This window comes from Nicotiana sylvestris, chromosome 3 (genome assembly GCF_000393655.2).
Source record: "Nicotiana sylvestris chromosome 3, ASM39365v2, whole genome shotgun sequence".
Classification (NCBI taxonomy): Eukaryota; Viridiplantae; Streptophyta; class Magnoliopsida; order Solanales; family Solanaceae; genus Nicotiana; species Nicotiana sylvestris.
In genome coordinates, this window is record NC_091059.1 from 7,504,148 (window position 1) to 7,526,489 (window position 22,342).

The 22,342-nt window shown below is 37.6% G+C and overlaps 1 protein-coding gene across 1 annotated transcript; it reads left to right on the forward strand.

Moving 5' to 3' along the window:
* Positions 1–4,621: 4,621 nt before the first annotated feature.
* Positions 4,622–7,523, forward strand: LOC104224250 (F-box protein At4g09920-like). Its single transcript, XM_009775857.2, has 2 exons — positions 4,622–4,818; positions 5,904–7,523. The coding sequence occupies exon 2, from the start codon at positions 5,970–5,972 to the stop codon at positions 7,434–7,436; it is 1,467 nt and encodes a 488-aa protein (XP_009774159.1). The 5' UTR covers positions 4,622–4,818; positions 5,904–5,969; the 3' UTR covers positions 7,437–7,523.
* The last annotated feature ends 14,819 nt before the right edge of the window (positions 7,524–22,342 follow it).

Consider the following 22,342-nt stretch of genomic DNA (forward strand, 5'->3'; position numbering starts at 1 on the left):
CAGAGTTGGTTCTCCACTAATGCTAGCTCTGCCTTTGCAGCCTCCTTTTTCGAGGCTAGTCAGTCCATCATGCCCTTCCACACTTTGGTGTGGGCCTTGACCTCGTCCATCTCGACCCACAACTGGTCGATCAGATCCATCATCTTCTATTGAATCTGCGAAGTCGTGTTGTTAGTCATCACAACAAGCTGCTCATTCCTATCTTCAAAGACTCTTACTTTTTTGACCAGGTTGGCATGATCACGTTTCAGGGTCGAGGCTTCCTTTCGAGTTTTTTCCAGCTCGGCCTGGAGAATCAGGAGGTCCTTAAGGGCCTCATCTTGTTGCTCGCTCGGAAGCCTATACATGTCCGTATTGCGAACCTGCTCTTTGAGTTCAAACTCGAGCTGGCTGGTTTCCAAGCGATATCGGAGGAAGCTCTCGCGGTGAAGCATTGAAGCCTCTAAAGAAAGTGAATTAAGTAAAAAACATCAAAGGAAAACTTTAAGTGATTCATAAGAGGATTTTGAAGGTATTAGAACCTTACCCGGTTCAATACTTGTTGTGCCTCGTTGAAGAGACTCAACATGCACACCTCATTCATCTTTATCTAGTCCTCCTCGGTTACCAGACATAGGAGGTAGCGGGCTATGCCTATCGGAGCAGATAGGACTCGGGCATCCTTCGAGACTGTGAGAACAACTGTCCTCTTACGCTCGGGGTCCGCGCTTGGCGCAGGGAACTGCTTCACCAATCTTGGGCTCCTGCTCAGCCCGTCAGCTCTCGAAGGCACATCCTACTTCGGTATCTCCAGGTGGCCCAGCCCAGATAAATCTACCAATATAGACATATCCATGTTATCAAACAAGGAGTAAAGAGAGTTTTCTGCACCTTGTGCTTCTTCACTTGATTTTTCTTTGCCCGTTTGGGACTCTTTGAGTATAGACTCGGTGTAGGAGGGCATCTCGATGATATCAATCACGTCAGTCGGCTCCTTCAAGACATGAGCAGTTTCTTGAGAGGTCGCATGACGTAGGGGTCAATCCATGGGTGACAAAGATATCATCTTCTTCGGACTCATCCCTGAACCGATAAAGGAAGTCAGGGTCCGATACCCTAGACTTGGTATTCTTCTTGGGTTTGCGGGTCAGGGTGGCCGCCCTCTTTTTTATTTTGACCTCGAGGTCCGGGGAGCCCAAGGACTTTCTCTTTTTCTTCTTGTCCTCCTTTGCGGCAGCCCTGGGCTGTCCTGTAATGGAGAGATCAATGGATAAATGCACTTCTTCATACCCTTCGAGTGGCCTAAGTTCGATGGTCTTATCAAAATCTGCGAAGGAAGAAGAAAAGGTTAATATTGTGTAATTATGGGGCATAGTAATGACTATTCATAAGAGAACCTTACCATGAGAACGGGCCTCCCATCTTCCCTTCGAAAGTTTGTGCTATGCACGCTCGAAGGATGACATCTGCTTGCAGATGCCTTTGATCCACTGCTTAAGTCGGGGGAACTGCATTGGGAACTCGGGCAACAACTACACCACTACAACTATCGACGATGAGAAAGGGAATGAAGGAAACTTGACACTTAAGGAAAGGCTACACTTACGAGATGCATTCCACTTATCGAGAAACGGTAGGAATTTGGGAGGGATCAAAACTTCAGTTTTTACCCGAACAAAACACCCCTACCAGCCTCGGTCTCGATCTTCATCAATGCTCGAAAAGGGAGCCTTGCTGGCCCGGCGAGTGAGCTTGATTATTCCCCCTCGGAAAATTTGGGGACTGTACAGACGGAGCAGATGGTCTAGGGTGAACCAAGGAGATTCGGTGTTGTTCACAAAATAACATAAAAGGATCACGATCCTCCAAAGAGACATATGGATTTGCCTAAGGCACACCTCGTATCTCTTGCAAAAGGCCAAAACTACTAGGTCTGTCGGGCCCAACATGAAGGGGTAAGTGTAAACACTTAAATGCCTCTCCACGTAAGTAGTAATATCGTCCTCAGGCCCGGGGACAACCACGCCTTTGCCTTCCTATTTACAGTCCTCTCGGACTATGGGAAGAGTGTCTTCAGTAATGGAGCATATGTATCTTCATGCTCTTTTACCCTAGTCCTATTTGGATGAAGCCTTCTCGACTTTGAAGTCATTTGCGATTGAACAACCCCCAGGTATAAAGCTTTTCATGGGGCCTTGGGAGAAGCTACCTCGGGGGAAGCCACCTCAGCAGTAGTTGCCTCAAGGGAAGCCACCTCAGGAGTATCTACCTTGGGGGAAGCCACCTCGGGAGTAGCTACCTCGGCATCTATGGTCGGGTGAGAAGATAAAGGGGCAGCCTGCTGTGGAACCGATTTGAAAGTTTTAGCCATCGCAAACTAAGAAATATATGGAGATTTGAAAAAGGCGTATGAAGATTTGAAGGTTAGAAGTGAGAAGATTAAGTTCTGGGCTGAAAATCCAAGAAAATATATGAAGGCTTGGAGGTTTAAGTTTGAGATGTGAAGAATCAAGAAGAAAGGTATGAAGATCTGAGAAAGTTGAACGCCTTTGTGAAGTTTGAAGATCAGAGCTAAGATCAAAAATTGAAAGAAGTGAAGAGAGGCGAAGCTTTTATAGGGAAAAATACGGGACGTTTCGCATTCTAAGGCAACTAGCTAATGATCGACACGTTCCGAAGTCAGAACGACGCGACTGATGGGATATTTCGCTTACCCGTCATCTCTGTTGTAACATGGGAATGAAGGAACCGGGGTTCACCTATCGTTTCCCATCATTTCAATAAACCTACTCTCTGGAAAATAAAGGGACCATCTATATACGGGTAAAATCAGGACTACTGAACACCTCGATTTCCCGGTGGGTCGAACGAAGCAAGGACATGACTACATGGGATCGGAATCGAATGGGAACTTCTCGTACTAAGGTCCGAACGGAGTGCTCGCCACCAGGCTTGATAAGACAAAACTTCCCCAAAACCAAAACAAGTTTCGAGACCTCAGAATACACAACAATGGTGGACACAACTAACATAGGGATGTGATATCCGTACCCCACTAGATTTCACAGCGTAGATCTCGCCTGACATCGGCAGCGGATTAGTAATTGATGAGAAATGAGGATTTTTACCTTTTTTAGAATTGTACCAGGAATGAAACTCTCCTACTATATAAAAGGAAATTTTTTCTTTGATAGGACACATTGTAACACACATACTAAGGCAATACAAACTTATTTCTCGGCCTCTAGCTACTACAAAGTTTTTACTTTATTTTTGTTCTTTGTTCTTTGTTCTTGACTAGCTTCACCCAACCAAGGGCAAAAATTATTGCGCAGCCCAAGTTCAAGCTAGGCCATAACGTTGCGACTTGTTTGGTTATTCACTGTGTCTTTAACTCATTTACCTAACATTCTTGATTATTTGTGTTGAATCAATCCACATATTTTTAAAACCGCATACAAATCAATTATTATCCATTTTAAGGGTAAACCATAGAATCGAACAAGATATAATCAACACAAGAGAATACATAGCATCGTTTTAAAAGTTTCATGAATATGCAATTGAAAACCTATTAACTTCTTCTTGGCCTTATCAAACTTACGACCAAATACATAAACATGCACTCAAACTCGACCTCAGCTGGCAAGTAAGCATTCCAATTTTGGGAGTCCACATACAGACATTTCAACTTGTATAAACTTGAACTAATAAACACAAATTTCTGACCGGTCTAATGGGTGAGTTAAACAAGCTACTACGTGGATTAGTGACCTAATCAGAGGCTGCCAATTATTTTACACGTGGAATTGAGATATAAAAACCTAAAAATAAATTAAGGCCGAATTAAAGGGTGCAAAGTTGGTGAATGTATTCATCTAAGGGAGAAATTTTAATTTGATTCACACAACAAACAACAAGCACTGCTTGTATGAGACCTCTTCCCTCCTTATTAAAACCAGAACCCAAAAATTTTGTGGAATAAATGTTTCATAACAGTTTTCTGATTAACAACTAAATATGGATGATATATTCATAATTTATTATCAATTTACATGCATTACTTATAAGATAAAACAAAGTGTTTTAAAATTATACCGCCATTTGATCGCTCTCATTTATTCATGAAACAAAGATCCATTTTGCAAGTTGCATTTTCTATCACTTGTGAGCACTTAATTTTTGACAATATTTAAATTTTTCATCACTTTTTAGTATGTGGATATATTTTAAGTTTAATCTTCCTAGTTTGGCACTTATTTCACCTTTTTATAGAATTTTAATTGAGAAAATTGAAAACCACAAAAAAGAATCACATTTTTGGTACTAGTTTTAGTTTGCATTTACAAAAAAAGAAAGAATATTACAAAAATATATCTTCTTTTAATCTAGTATTTTAATAAATAAGTTAATTACATTTAATTATTTTAGTCTAAAAATAGTTAGTGATTTTTTCCTTTTGACTTTAACTCTAAAAGAAAAAGAAACTAACCAATTAAATGATGCCATTGAGAAAAGATTCCACTCTATCCGATTTTGGAACAATCCTTTGCTAGATATTCCTAATTGCACAGGCACACACACTCACAATATTCCTTTCTTGCCCCTAAACAATTTCACACGTCATTTTTTGTTCTCTTCTATTTGATTCTCTTATCTAGTGGAGTATAACTTTTTCCTTGCTCCCCAATTAATCCCAACACATGATTTGATGCCACACCCACTACATAAAGAGAGCACGCGAAAAGGAGGTGGGAAAAAGCAGAGATATCTGAAAAACGAGAGATTACAGAGAACCTAGCAGCAGCCGCTTCTCTTCTTCCCAATCCACCTGAAGAGGTATGTATATTTTGTTGAAGATTTTGTTTTTCCCTTTTGAATTGGTGTTTTCAGGTAAATTTTTGTTTTTAATCTGTCAAAGGGAAGGGATTATTGACTGTAAATTTTGATCTTTTTCATATATTTGGCCATATTATCTGGTATTCAACCTGCTCTTGCATAATTACCATGTTTTAGCAGGATTTTCAGCAGTGTTCCTCTTCCTCGAGGACGACGACGTTTCTATCCTCCATTTTCAAATTAATGACATTGTTGGTTTTAGCTTGCCTCCAAATTAAAGCAAAAAAATATGGTGAAAAACAGTGCTGAGCTAGAATTTCAACTTTATGGTTTTTGATTTTTGAATGATGACTTCAAGTGCTAATAATTGGATTCTAAATTTAATATTTATAAATATTTTAATGAATTTCTTAACACAAATACATTGTTTGAGCAAAAGTTAGTAGGATCATACCCCGGCTTCTAGCTACGCCCAATGTTGTAACTTTATCGATGAAAGTGGAAACATTATCAAAAGAAAAATGAAGTTTACTTACAGGAAGAGAGAACACTAATTGTAGGCTGGCATTCATAGGTTAAGAAAAGGATACAGCCAATGTTCCATAAAAACTTACTACAGCAAGCAACGTTTACACAAAACCAATGAATGTAAGACATATTATTGCTATACTAGAATCTTTAATAGGCGCAAAACCATTATTACAAAGACATGGAATTATTTTTAAAAATTCTATTGTATAATTGTTCTTTATTTGAGATTATTATTTAAAATTTATATTTTTGTTTTTTATATATTTATTATGAGAAAAGTGGAGTACAAGTTACATATTATTATGAGAAGTAGAAAGTGCTAATTCCCGTTGAGTCTTGTTTATTTTGTATTTTTTTTTTTTAAAATTTAATTCCGTTTTTAAGATCAACTACATTATGCCTCTGACATGTATTTACCATTGATAAGTTATTACAGAAAAATAATTGAAAAACGGATGCATATGCCTCAAAATCTCTTTATTTATTTCTTATTTTGTTTATAAAAATTTATTGTCTCAAGAGCTGATAAGTAAGTACAATTATTTACTCTACAGAATGCAGCAATAACCAGTAAATCAAAGAAGTAATTGCATTGGCCATCTGCACACATCAACACTACCATGGAGACAACTACAATTGAAGTATTGCATGATTGCCTCATTCGCAAAATAGTATCCTACCTTACTTTTAAAGAAGCAGCTAAGATGAGCATTCTCTCCAAAACATGGCTACAAGCCTGGTTGACTCATCCCAACTTGGAATTCACAGTTGATTATCGCCACGACATGAAAATGGTGGATAAAGTCATGGAGAGATATAGGGACAGAAAAATCCCTATTGACAAGTTTGAATTATCATCAGATTCTAGTTCTCTTGAAGATATTGAGAAGTGGCTCGGAATAGCTCTTCAGAATGGTGTTAAAGATTGTAGATTTCATGGCTTAGCATGCCCCTTGCCTATTTTCATAATCTTGGCAGCAAAATCTTTAAAAGAATTGGTTCTGACACGTTGCAACCTACGGAGTGTTTGTTTATCTAGTGGTGTGGCGAACCTTTATTTGGAGAAGCTATCTTTATCATCTATCTTTTTGACTGAAGGCATGCTTCAAACTCTACTCACTAATTGTCCCTTGATTGTCAGTTTCGTCATTGATAGTTGTTATGGGTTGGATAAGATCGAGCTGCGGAATCTTCAAAAGATCAGGTCAGTTTCCATAACAAAAAGCAGTCGAAAACGTGTTAAAATCCAAGCACCAACTCTTGAACACTTTTCTTATTATCAGTTGTCTGTGGAAAAATTGGATATTGTTGAATGTAAGAATTTGAAATCTTTAGAACTATCATATGTGACTCTATCTGGTGGTTTTCTCGAGCACCTTATCTCTGGATTCCAATTCCTTGAGTATTTGGTAATAGTGTGCCTTGGTAAAGGGTCGGAAAGGTTTAACATTTTGAGTCGATCTCTAAGGGTATTGAAGATTGAGGATTGTGAGGGTGTAGGAGAAATTGATACTCCAAATTTGGAATCAGTTGAGTATATTGGAGATCAAATTCCAAGGCTCAAAATTACGAAAACGTCAAGCCAATTGAAGCACTCACAGATTGTTCTTCACTGTCAGAACAATTTAAATGTTGTGTGGTTTTATGAGTTGAGAAGGTTCCTGTCAAACTTGACCTCTTGGTCTCAAGTTTCCCTTCATTTTTCCAAATGCCATGAGATAAATAGGAAAGAATTGAAACAGCACGATAGAGTTGCTCTCCCCCAAGTGAACGTTTTAGATGTAGATATAAAATCATCCGGGAATTGCCCAACTTTTATAGATGCTTTGCTATGGAGTTGTCATCCCAAGAGACTCAACCTATCATCAACGGTCAAAATGATTATATGTTTCATCGATCGTTTAACGTATTCGAAGAATTCAAGTCATTCTAATTCTCATGAAAGCAAGCCTATGCGTAGTCAATTAAAAGAAGTAAAAGCCTACAAATTTGACTGGAAAAATCAACCTGTGGAACTCAAAAGTGGGGAGCTAGCGATAAGGAGCCTTACGGAGAGTGAGAAAGTTTATTTTTTATTAGATTGGTGATGCAGTTAATTTGTCTCTATTTCAAAGTGAATGCACTTATTCATTTCTAAAGTTTATTAATCTATTTTTCAGGATATTTTTCTTTTACATCTAGCTTTACATTCTTGCACTTTCCTAATTATCTAGCCGGACTATCTGGTTCTGGCCCATAGTTAAGTAGTCTGTTAAGTTCTGGCCCATAAAACCTTTTGTTTCTGACTTTCTGTAGCAGCTTGACGAAAACAACATAGTACTAAACAAAATAGTAAAAATATCGTTTTTCTTATTCTGTTTTGGTGAAAAGAAAAAATACATTAAATAGGAAGAAACAAGTACAAAAGAAAATGGTAAAAATGTTAAGGAAAAAAGAAGATAATACTTTGTTTTCTAAATACCAAATTTGATAAGTTAATAAGACATTTATTTCGAACCGGATGGAGTGATTTTTAAATTCTGAAAGGAGGATCAAAATAGCACGGTATAGCCAGTTTTCGGACTGGTCATTCAAAAATAGTCAGCATTTACGAAGTCAATGAAAAATAGCCACTATTTTGCTGCAACAGAGACCGGTCCAACATAATATACTGGAGTTCAGTGCACCTGTGTATTAACTCCAGCATAATATACTGGAGATTGGAGCATCGGTGCTCCAAACTCCAGCATATTATACTGGACAATTATACTTGCTAGAACTCCAGTATATTATGCTGGAATTCTAGTGTAGTTTTGCTGGAACTCCATCATATTATGCTGGAGTTCCAGCATACTTATCCTGGAACTCCAGTATAATATGCTGGAGTTCAAGCATATTTATGCTGGAACTCCAGTATAATATACTGGCGTATTTTTCAAGTTCTGAACAGTGTTTTCGCTCAGATTTATCTTTACACGAAAAGTAGCTAAATTTTGATTACTTTTGAAACTGGGCTATTTTTGAACTACCAGTTGTAAATCTGGCTATTTTTGAATTTCTCCCCAAAATATGTGTTGGGATTCAAGTACTAAAGTTAACACATTAAATTTTCATTTCAATTTTTTTTTGGAATATATTTATATATTTAGAAGATGGATGGAAACTACAAGACTAACGTTATTTATTAACTTCTCAAATAGTAATAGTTAAACAAACTGATCGATTTCTAAAATTATTAAAACTTTTTATTGATCGCGACTAATTCACTAGTTACTATTTAAATCCAAGTCCAAGGTTTTTTGGGATTATCAAAAACCTTTAAATTATAGCACCTAACTTGGCTTAATTAAATCAAAAGGTTTTATGGGAGGTAGAATTCTGCCTAAAAAAAGGGTTTCCATTACTTTTCCTTGTAGTTGTAGGAGTGTGACTTTGTTATATAAAGAACGCAATTTATATTCTCTGAGTGAATTTGTAGCCACAACCATGGCAAGAGTAACATTGCCTGAATGTCTGATTCACAAAACAGTCTCTTACCCTAGTTTTAAAGAAGCAGTAAAGATGAGTATTCTCTCCAAAACACGGCTACAAGCTTGGTTGACTCTTCCCAACTTAAAATTCAAATTTCGTTACCAGAAGAACGCGAAAATAATGGACACAATATTGGAGAGATACAGGACAACAACATCCCTATTGAAATGTTTGAATTTTCAAATTGTTTAGAATTTTATTCTCATGAAGTTTTTTTTCCCTCGGATTGATAAGTGGCTTGATATCACTCTTCAAAATGGTATAAAAGATATAACATATAGTGTATGGAGACCCTACACGCTTGACTCGTCATACCCTTTACATGTATTCAAAATCTTGGCACCAAAATCTTTAAGAGAATTGGTTCTACAGGGTTGCGATTGCAGGGTTCATTATCTAGTGGTGTGACGACCTGCATTTCTTTGAAAAAACTCTCTCTATTATATGTAAGGTTGGATGACAACATGCTTCAGACTCTACTTAATAGTTTTGTCCGGGGTTGGAAAAGATTGAGTCGTTGAATCTTCAAAAAGTCAAGTCAGTTTCCATTAGGACACGTGAAAACCAACGTGTTAAAATTCAAGCACCAACTCTTGAACGCTTGTTTTGTTGTGGTTCTTTCGAAGAGTCTCCTATGTTGGATGTTGTCGAATGTCAAAATCTGAAATCTTTAGAGCCATCAGGTATGAATATATCTGATGGATTTCTCCAGCACCTTGTTTCTAGATCTCAATCCCTTGAGAGTTTAATATTAGACAATGTCTGTAACGGGTTGGAAAGATTTAAGATTTGCGATAGTCAATCCCTAAGGTTCTTGAAGATTAAGGATTGCGAGGACATAGGTGGAGAGATTGATGCTTCAAATTTGGTATTACTTGAGGATACGGGCGATCAAATTCCTAAGCTTAAAATTGCAAAAGAGTCGAGCCAATTGAAGCACTCACATATCCGTATTGATTTCTAGTCCGGGAACAATTTAAATGCTTCATTGTTCCGTAAATTGAGGATATTCCTATTAAGCTCAATGTCTTGGTCAAGTTTCCCTTAATTTTCACAAGTGCAATAAGATCAAAATTAAAGATTTGCTACTTCACCACAGAGTTGCTACCCTCCCAAGTAAACGTTTTAAATGTGTATATAAAGTCACGTAGAGGGCTCCCAACTTTTGTGGATGCTTTGTTATGGAGTTGTCATCCTAGGAAACTCATCCTAACCTCAACTGTTGAAATGGTTACATGTCACCAATCGTTTAATGTATATGAAGAATAGCAAGCCCTTGCATAGCCAATTACAAGACATAAACGCCTATAAATTTGATTGTAAATATGAGCTTCTTACGGAGAAGGAGACAGTTTATTTTTTATTAGATTGATGATGCAGTTAATTTATTGAATATGGCACAAAGATGCTATGTTTGATGTTCTGTTTTTTCCTCCGATTCATATGAATTTGCTGTACATTTTGTGACTTATAGATGTTGTCCACCATCTTTGAATAAAGTAATAAGTCTAACTTCTTCTAGTTAGATTAGGCAAGGCAATATCTTCATTCACTATCAATTTGTTAGAGTATCTAACTGTATAGTAAATTAGTGCTCCTAAATATATATTCTAAAATTGTCTCTGTTATCACCCGAATAACTCTTTATGAAGATCCTAGACATAAACAAAAGTTTCAATGAAATTCTAGTCGAGTGCCTTGCGGCGCCTTTAACGATGAGAGAAGGCGATACCGAAGAGAATAACTCAAGGGCACTAGCTGGCGAGCGATCCCAGTTCGTGACAGAGAACTAAGGAAGAAACTTAAAATGAGTGTGTCTCAATCATATTTGAGCGCGTGAAAATGCATAAAATTATATTTTTACTTTAATTTTTTAATGTGGACCCCACCTTCTTCATCCCTAATCAAGCCATAGCCACCATCACCATGTTTGATCTTCTCCATTTGTCTTCCACCATATGAGCTTTACCAAGCTTCACTCTAACACCCAAAACAGCCAAGTACATAAGCCCTTTAAGTCAAAAAACGAGCCGCCCCATCACCACCAAACAACTTGCTCACAGAAGTGTTAGTCTAAAATGCACATGCAAGTATACGTGGTCGACAAGTAATATAGGATTGTAAGTCCAGATATTGTACCCACAGGGGCTTGTGATTAACTATCAACTAAATTAAACTAAGACAATTAATCTATTCAAGCGATTTTCTAAAGTATGAATATTTAACTAAAACTAATCTAGAATAGTAAACTATGAAATTAAAGGAAACAAGTCTGCAATCTTAGAGATGAATTCAATGAGAGAAAATATTTCAGAGCTATGGGTTAGCTAACAACCCCGTTGAGTTTTCCACTTAAATCGTCTAACTAATTTATCTGGTTTATTGGTTAATAGGGTTAACATTGCTCGTAGCCTTCTCCCGAAGTACAACTCGCCTATTAAAGCTAACCTAACGCCTATATTTCTATGAAATTAGGATTAACAAAAACACATTAATAATTCATGTATAATAACCAAGCAAGGCGGTCAGGTATATCCCTATTCTAACAGCAAATCTGTTCCCGATGCTCGCATTCAAGATCTTGGTTTATTCAATCTTATTTGCAATCTAAAATTCTCTCTCCCAAGTTCAATCCCAAATTTGTAGATAGTATTTAACTGGTAATCAAGCAATTAAATAATTAAGCGCAAGATTGAATAAATAAACCAATATGATAAAATAATAAGAACAATTCAAGCTTCAAACTACGATGTTCATGTAGCACCCACAACTCTAGAACTAATAAACTATGAATCTAAGAGAAGAAAAGAGAAGACAAACTAGTTAGAAGCCTCCTCCAACTGTGGTTTGTGTTCTCCCTAGGTCAAAGGCGGAAGAATTAGCAGCTCACGGGTATTCAGACTTCCCCCCAAGTATGGTCCTTTGTGTGGGCACCCCACACATAGCTCCAATCACCTGCTCGATTTTGCACATGCCTATTGTCTTTGACTCCATGCTTCTACTCCTACAAAACACAAAAATAACACTACAAAGATAACACAATTAAAAAAAATAAACAAAAGTAAAAAAGAAACAATAGAATTGGGTTGCCTCCCAATAAGCACATTATTTATAGTCATGGCACGATGCTATCACTTTCACCACTTTTTTCTCCACTTTGAGGATATGAATTGCGCTCCCAATTTCGTATCAACTTTTCTGCCACGTTCTTGGGGTGGGGTTATGAAAATAGAGGAACCAAGTAATAGATATCGCATCTTGCACTTCTTGACTCTTAAGTGATGTATGCCGCTTTGCCTTTTTGGTATGGTAAATTTAATAATGTAAGGGTCTTGCTCTTCATCTATATATCTCTCCAAAAGCTTTATTTCTATGTCTCCATCCAAATATAATGTAGAAAAATATTTAGAATGAGGACCAACAAGCCCCAACTCTAAAACTGCATTATTTTTGACATCCTCAATACTATATACTCCCTCAACCTCGGCATCATCAACAAGAACATGATCTAATGATTGTATTCTCGTTTTAACTCCTCAATTTGGCCTTGAAGATCTTTTTCAACTTTACACAACTCACCTCTAAAGTGTTGGGAGTTACACGCATCAATTTTTGCACTCAAATCTGTATCCACGTTCCGCACAGCCAAGCCAAACCTGACAATTTCTTGTGCACGATCAACTCTTTTCTTAGACCAATCATTCAACAACGTTATTAGCAAACAACGCCGTTGCACATATTCCCTTAATCGATAATATTCATCACAATACCAACTCTTACTCCCATATTCAAATTCAGACTTCCAAGATGTCACGTTATGACAAGCCCAAAAATACGGGCCTTAACAGTCTTCCGTCAACCAAGCGTCTTCATCAATAACCTTATCTCTGTGTACTTCATCCCCAGATGTCATATTGAGAGAACTAGAAACACTTAAAGAGAAAAATCAAATAGTTATAAAAATAAAATATTTCAAAAGAAAAAAAACTAGTAAAGATAACAGTAAAAGTCTAATCCAGAAAAATAGCTAATTTCTAAGTCCTCGACAACAACGTCAAAAACTTGTTGCTCCAAAATGCACATGCAAGTATACGTGGTTGAAAAGTAATATAGGATTGTAAGTCCAGATATCATACCGACAGGGACTTGTGATTAACTATCAACTAAATTAAACTAAGACAATTAATCTATTCAAGCAGTTTTCTAAAGTTATGAATATTTAACTAAAACTAATCTAGAATAGTAAACTATGAAATTAAAGGAAATAATTCTGCAATCTTAGAGAAGAATTCAATGGGAGAAAATATTTCAGAGCTATGGGTTAGCTAACAATCCCGTTGAGTTTTTCACTTAAATCATCTAATTAATTTATCTGGTTTATTGGTTAACAGGGTTAATATTTCTCGTAGCCTTCTCCCGAAGTATAACTCGCCTATTCAAGCTAACCTAATGCCTATATTCCTATGGAATTAGGATTAACAAGAACGCATCAATAATTCCTGTATAATAACAAAGCAAGGAGATTAAGTATATCCCTATCCTAACCGCAAATTCATTCCTGATGCTCGAGTTCAAGAACTTGCTCTATTCAATCTTATTTGCAATCTAAAATTTTCTCTCCCAAGTTCAATCCTAAATTTGTAGATAGTATTCAATTGATGATCAAACAATCAACTAATTAAGTGCAAGATTGAATAAATAAACCAATATAATAAAATAATAAGAACAATTCGGGCTTCAAACTATAACGTTTATGTAGCACCCACAACTCTAGAACTAATAAATTATGAAACTAAGAGAAGAGAAGAAAAGAAAAACTAGTTAGAAGCCTCCTCCAGGCGTGGTTTGTGTTCTTCCTTGGTCTAAAGGATGTTCAAAGTCCGAATAACGTTTTTTCATGTATTTATACTAAGAAGGGTCGGGCCTAGACAAAATCTCCCTTTCCTAGCCGAAAGAGAAAAACTTGCAAACTTAGTGCTTTCCATGCATCGCACTGTGCGTCACCCCATGCTTTTTCCTGTCAGACCACAAAACCCCAGTTTCTGAACTTTGGAAATTTCTGACAAAAATTTGCATTAATGCATCGCACTTTGCCTCGCACTAGTGCATTTCTTTAGCAGTTGCTTCTTCCATGAATTTTGACGTCCAGAATTTATCCTCGATCCCCGAACACGATCCCAGTTTAATCCCTTGGTCGTTTACTGAGACTTCAAAGCTCCAAATAGCTCGAATTAGTTCCAAAATATCTACATAACTCGGAATCACTCCTACAAAGCATAAAACAAATAATAAGTACAAAACACTAGCGATTAAAGCTCAAACACAATAAAAGTACAGTAAATTAAAGTGCGATAAGCGACTAAAATATATAATTATAGCCTACCATCAAGAAGCACAAAAACACCATGTAACCTGCACCCATCACCATCTTCTCAGCCTAAAACTAACAACAAACATATGACATTCCCGACGAAAAAACTAAGAAGAAGAAAAATCTAAACAGTAACATTTTCGGCAAAAAAATCTGAACAATAACATTTTTGGCGAAATTTTATTTTTTTCAGAGAAGTTTCGTTTTTTCTCAACAATAACAAAATTAATCTTTGTGACTTAAATCTGAAAAAAAAAATCAGATTTATATCTCAAAAATTCCGACGAAGCTTCATTTTTCTGGCGAAGTTTCGTGAATCTAAAGAAGAAGTATCAAATTTGGAACTTTCAAAGAAATTTCGACGAAAGCTCCAATGTGAAAAAAAAAGGATCAAATTTCTAGAGAAGAAGACAAAATTAGAAAAGAATGGCCAGAAATTAATTTTCCCCGACAAGGAGGGGTCGTTGGTGAAGATGACAGCAGGTATGGTTGGAAGAAGGAAGAATTGTTCTTTTTAAGTATTTTTAATCAAGTTATTATTAAGGTGATAATATTTTTATTTTAAAATTACACGTGTCATTAATTCATTTGTTGATTTGACATGTCAGTAGAGAGTGTATTTTACGCAGGTAAACTTACAGACACAGGTGTCCACATGATACATTTGTGCTAAGTTGAAATGTCTGTATGGTCATCTGGCAAGTTGGAGTGTGAGAGAGATATCTCGACCAACCTGTTTATGTATTTTGCCTCCATTAATTTATTTGACTTTACCTCCCAGAACTGCTTGGAGGGGAAACATATATAGTAGGAATGTAGGATATATAGAAGCTATATACAGTCTTCCTCTGGAATGGAAATATTCAAGAGGTAATGGAAAGTTTGGAAGGTGCAAAGTATTGAAACACATGGATTTAGTTACATTTTAGTTAGGTAGTAATTGAATTAGTGCATTGTCAATACAATTAGCTTTAAGTTCAATATACTTTTCCTCTCTCTCTCTCCCTTTCTTCTTGTTCCTCACATAACAGATTTAACATCTCGGAGCTCGCTTGCTCCCTCTTTTGAATCAAGAGATCTTCGATTGTGTTGGAAGCTTTTGATTTTCTTTTATGAGCTCCAGATTTAACATCTCGGAGCTCATTGTTTCAGGAGCTTATTATTCCTGAAGAATCTTCTATCAAGACCCAAAATCCAACTAGTCGTGATGACACCTAACCCAACCCGTTAGGTAAGCCAATTACTCTCTATCCAATTTCAATAGAATTTAATGAAACAATAAAAAAAGAAAGCATCTTAATCTTATACATTTCCCAAGGACTGGTAGTACAAATCATTAGCGTCTAAGAATAGAATTTATAAAACTGGTATAAAATAAATACATCATTTGTATGAAAAGTACATAAATAAAGTTTTATGAATTTAAAGCTACCATGAACAAGAGGCAGCTACAACCGGAATGCAGGTACGTCTTCAAGTCCAGCTCCCGTCGAACACAACAACATCATAAGTCAACATCTGCACTCAAGATGCTCATACTCCCATGTACTCAATAAGTAACAAACCTAACCTTAGGTTGAAAGTAGTGACAAGATAGAACAAAGGTCGGGTCCAACACCAATAGCCAACAACAGTTCATAACAACGTAAAACAAATAAATAAAGAAGTAACTCAGAGATAAAATGCTCAGCTTTTTCATAGTTTTCCAAAAATAGTTCCCCTTTTCAAGTATATCAGTGAAAACCCAACTTCTTTACCAAAATCGTCAAAAATATGAGTAAGTTCGAAAACTGTGAGTTTTCCCAAAAATCCTTTCAACCGTAAATATGATGTTTCATTTTATCTCCAAATAGCAAGTGTAAAATACCTCTCGATGCCCATATGTCAGTATATGTGAGAAGTCGTGAATGACATAATACCGTACAGTATGAGAAAAATACATCTCTATGCCTATATGTCATGTGCATGTCATGCGACTCAGTGATAAAACCATATGCATACTCTCACAGTATCAATTCACTCAGTCCTCATAGCCACTCAGTCCTCACATCCACTCAGTCATCACAGTCACTCCATCCTCCCAATCACTTGGCACTTGGCATTTGGCACTCGGCACTCGACACTCAGTAGGTACTTGTGCTCACTAGGGTGTGTACAAACTTCGGAGGGGCTCTTTCAGCCCAAGCGCTATAACAGGCCAATCATGGCATAAATTAGTAAAACATAATGAGGCGTGCAACCTGATCTCATGAACATCCTCACCATCAGGCCCTCAGCCTCACTCAGTCATCAATCTCTCCAGTCTCTCGGGCTCTCAACATCATGAAATATCAGCCTAAAAATAATGATATGATGTATCAATAAATATAACAGAGATCGAGATATGATATGTATATGGATGCGTATGACTGAGCATATAAATAAATGAAAGTAGATGGCTCAACAGCAGAAATGACCTCAGTAGGTCCCAACATGATAAACATGTAGCATAGACATGGATTCTAGCATAGATCACGGCTCAATAACTCAAGTACATAGAAATTTCATGATTACAAGTAAGAACAGGTAACTACACAGTACCACAGAAATAGCGGAGTCACAATTCACACGGTGCACGCCCATACGCCCATTACCTAGCATGTGCGTCACCTCAACATTAATCACATAGCATGTAATTCGGGGTTTCATACCCTTAGCACTAAGTTTAGAAGTGTGAACAAGCCAATTCCCATACCGGGCAAGCCAAGCAATGCTCCAAAAATGCCATTTCGCGCGTACCGATCCCCGAACAGCTAAAAACTAGCCAAAAGCAACTCAAATACATCAAATAAAGCCCAAGGAAACAATTCCAAATGATAAAGGTCGAACAATTAATCAAAACCCAATACTAGACAAAAGTCACACCCGGGCCCGCACCATGGAACCCGACAAAACTCACAAAATCTGATAACTCATTCAATTACGAGTCCAATCATACTAGTTGCAATCAAATCTGACTCAAAATCTGTGTTCAAACTCAAAAATTTGCTTTATGAAATTTCAGGCTAAAACCCCTAATTTCCTCTTTAAAATTCACAATTCAATTACCAAAAACGAAGATAGATTTATGAAATATAACTGAAACCGAGTAGAGAACACTTACCCCAATTCATATGGTGAAATGTGCTTCAAGAATCACCTCAATCCGAGCTCCATAGCTCCGAAAATGTAAAAATAGTTGAAACCCTCGAAATAGAGTACATTATAATCTGCCCAGGTACTCCACTTATGCGAACGCGGGAAGTCTATCGAGTTCACGATGAACAAAATGCATTGCCACCAAAAGACTCTATGCGAACGCGGACAAGTTGAAGAACAAACATAGTAGCCTCACCAAAATGTCCTATGCCACCGCAACAACTGCCTCGCGAACGCGGTACACAAGGCTCCTAAAGCTACGCGATCGCGGGACAACATCGCGAATACGAAGAGGAATAATCTCTGCCCAGCTTAGCCCAAAATTCACTACGTGAACGCATGGATGCTAGCACGAACGCGATGCACAATCTACATCAAGCTTTGCGAGCACGTCTGAGGACTCGCAAAAGCAAAGAATAACTTCTTCCTAACCAGAAACCAACACAACGCGATCGCGATCTCTACTCCGCGATCACAATTAAGGAAACTAGAAGCCCATAATTCTGCAGAATCAGCAATGCAAAATGAAGGAAAAATAGTCCGAAATAAATCTGAAACACACCCGAGCCCCTCAGGACCCCGTCCGAACATACCAACATGTCCCGAAATACAACACGGACATACTCGAAACCTCAAATTACATATAACAACATCGAAACAATGAATCGCACCTCAATTCAAACTTGAAGAACTTTGAACTTTTCAACTTTCTTAACTCGTGCTGAAACATAGCAAACCAACCCGAAATGAAGCCAAATTATGCACACAATTACCAAAATGACATAACGAATCTATTCCAATTCCCGGAACTACAATACGAATCCGATATCGAAAAGTCCACTCTCGGTCAAACTTTTCCAAAAAACTCAACTTTTGCCATTTCAAGCCAATTCAACTACGGACCTCCAAATCACAATCCGAACACGCTCCTAAGTACAAAATCACCTAACGGAGCTAACAGAACCATCAAAATTCCAATCCGAGATCAAATACCAAAAAGTCAAACTTGGACAACTCTTCCAACCATGAAATTCATTCTTCCAAATCAATTCCGAATAACCTAAAAACCAAAACCGACGATTTACATAAGTCATAATACATCATACGGAGCTACTCATACCAACTACTGAGCAAAGTGCAATTTCTCAAAATGACCGGTTGGGTAGTTACATCCTCCCCCACTTAAACATACATTTGTCCTCGAACGTGCCCAACGTTGTTCTGAAGTGGCCAAACTGCCATGTAACCTTACCATGCACATACCCCGGGGTGATCCCACGTCACCCTATCCCATATAGGTCTGATAACACAACATAACTGAAATTTCATAATTCAACCTAGCCCATCAACCTTAGAGTCAAATTTCCAACATTCGGAATTTTCTACAAGACCCGGACCTCGCAACCTACACACTAAATAAGTCGGAACAATTCAAGCTATCACCATATCCCAAGATGTAATCACGTGATATACCATGTAACTCAAATACTCATAGCAATAATTTCTAATCACAGTAGCTGCTCAAAATAACCCAATACCAGTAATAAACTTCCTACCAAACAAAGCCTCTTTCTAAAACCTTTGTACACTGCTGATGATGGAAGAAACATGCAAAACTCCTAACCCTTCATCAGATCAACAAGTCATGGAGTTCCCTCTCCTGCGACAAGAACTATAGCACATTTCTAACCCGACTTCCGAAATTATCCTTCCAAACATGCTGTAATTAAATCCGATAGTATCCATTCTAGGTCCAATGATCTCATCTCATTCAACACGACCACTCTAGTGACGTGCCACTAATAAGCAACCTTTCAAATGTACTCAATCATGAAAAAAATGATTCTAACGAGAGAACTGTCCCGCAAGCTTAACAAGTACCGCCACAACAAAATGCTAAAAATCCATCACACACTGTAAAACCATCACACTAATCTAACACAAAGTTTCATACATCAACATAACTCCACTACAATGCGTGACCCCATCCAAACACTGGTCCATATTATATACCTCAAGCCACCCTACTCAAAATCAATAACCACGCGCAATTCGACATCAAGTACCCAAAGTGCATTACCATAACCACGGAGAAGAAAATGAAACAATTCCACACAAAACCCCGAAATAACATGAAGTTAGTCATGCATCCATCAAATACCCATCTCGCTCAATTTTCACTATAATGCCCAAATAGAACCGCACCATGTGTGCATATAACCAACAAATTGCAACTCCTCGTAGAATAGAAGAGTAACTCATAGATCATTCAGAACACGAATAAGCTCAACAACAACCAAATGGAACATACCTCAACCATAGCAGTAAGAAGCCAACCAATCCGACTCACTATGGAATATACATCCTAATTGGGCCTACCAATGCGCCCCAAATCGACTTTGTTCATCCTTAATTAGATAAATAACTCTCCGAAGGTCCACAATGACCTAACCACAGCACATACCACCCTCTGACTAGCTTTGCCCGCATTTCTACAGTCCACAACCACGAAACAATCTACTCCTAAGAATTCCCAGTCTCTAAATCCATAGAACACACGAATCACCATATCTGATCCCATCTCTACCGCATAAATGTCTAACACATCTCTCATACATGATCATCTCATGAGGAATACTTCTTTAATTCTTCCATGCCACATCACAAAAATATGAATATCAGTAGTCGGTCGACTAGACGAGTACCACCATACTAATGAAACATCCATAAATCAAAACACAGTGCGTCTTCTGAAATGTACACTTTCCTCAAGCAATACCAAACAGTAATATCATTCACTTAGTCATCTGAAACCGTCCATGATGCCTAAAATTTCATGACCATCCATTCAAAACTGAACCGTGACCTTACACATGCAAATCTCAATCCTACATAACACACCGCATCTATCATTCCATCATATGAATTACAAAAATCTCATAATCCACTCCAAGTCACAACAAACTAGATACTCAATCAGTTAGAAACCATCCATATGATCTTATCCAGGAGAAAATCCTAATTCGTAACATGTTCCTCATGCTAGTAGGAAATATTCGCCTCGAACTATGATACAAATCATCGAGAACTCTTCGAAGCCCATTTGCACATAACCAAGCTATTAGAACCAAATCTCTCTAACTCAACCTAGCCACGCAGGTCGCCAAAACCCAAGAGCATTTTCACAAAACACATGTTGCAACTCACTACATCATAAGTATCCAAAGAACCGATTATATCCATTATTGTGCTGATCCAACCTACTATCAAGCTGCCCTATTACTGTGAGTTCCTTCCGAATTACCTTCAAGTTAATACTCCTCCTTGCCATAATACCACAATCCTCAACCAAAACTCACCACCCAAGACCCAAGCATGAAACCACATCGCCCGAAGGCTTATAAGTCGTTATATCTCCTCTTAAGCACCCCAAGTCACCACAACCGCTACACCCACTCTGAAGAAACCTTATGTGAACCTAAAACTTCATTCCTTTACTTCATTGATACTAAAGTGTATAATCCACAATGATATAGAAATACCGCGTGTCTCGCCACCATCCAATATAAATCTCAGTTTCTAGCCATATACAAATCCTGAAATTTCCTAATTGCTACATATAAATCATGAATCCATTAGAACCATTCCCGAGTGTCTCCCATTCTGCTCAAATCTCAATTAAACCACCCAAATGGACCAAACAACTTGTGCCCCATTAACACAACAACACCTAAGGGAGTAATCCATACCCCTAAGCAACCGAGTGAATTCCTACTCCATGCACACTACATCCTTCACGAATAATCACTCAATCATTCCATGTTTTCTATATAACCATAGAGTGTAATACAACCTGCATAAAGAAATTCCTTTACTCGAGCCATTCTCGGTCTCAACCTCTGCAAATCATAACTGATTCACAAGTATACCTCAAATCAAAACCAATACAACACATAACCGTGCAATCAATGCGTCAATAACAGACTCCCCCACTATGCTCAAAGCCATGTAATAAAATATCTGTTAACTTAAAATAACCTTACCCCATTACTGCCATAATACCGCAGTGAGATTCAACTAAATCCTTCACAAATTCACGCAACACAAATCACATAATACCTCAAATTATCTACTAAACTCGCATTTATCCTCATGATGTTTATGTCAACTATTACAACTGATCCAAACTCAAATCGCACAAATATAACCCACACGTAGATAAGGAAGCCTCCACACAACATCATAAAAAAAACACACATCCGTAGATTACCTCGCAGGTTATAACCTACATGCTTAGCCTCAAGCTGACATCTCTTTATATACCCTTTCACATCCACAACTTCTATGCAATCACCTAATCTTCCTAAGTCTGAAACCGCAACAAGACATGAAAATCTACTTCACTCCGTAATTAAACAACATGAAAGATTCCCTCAACATACCCATAACCCGAGTCGATATGTCAAATCAAGACAGAAATCAAACAACCCAATAGTCCTTTCTACATCTCAAGAAAACTCTTCTCGTCGCGTTCAAACCATATAAACACATCTCTCAGTCACATCATACTCATCACGTAGCCACGAATTCCACTCATAGGGACACTACCAGTCATATAAGTCCAAAAGCACGTGCTCACACAATCAAAATCTCTATGCTCAAGCTAGAGTCAAACCCGACCCCAAGTCCTCCAGAGTGGCTCATCATCAGCACACTGAAATCACATCTCGTACCTCATCCATGGAATTACAAATCATCGATGCACAGTTGATACCAAGCGCTCACATGCGCATACGAAGGTGTGGAAGGAATTCAAAGAGTTATGCTTCAAACTGAATCAATATCACATGATAAGGAAGGAAAGATGGGAATTATATCCTAAATGTCATGTAGCCTCTCGAAGATAGGTATAAAAGTAATCATACCGATCCTCAA

What these genes read in the sequence shown, in the direction of transcription:
- LOC104224250 (XM_009775857.2), top strand. Translation starts at nt 5,970, where the DNA reads ATGGAGACAACTACAATTGAAGTATTGCATGATTGCCTCATTCGCAAA.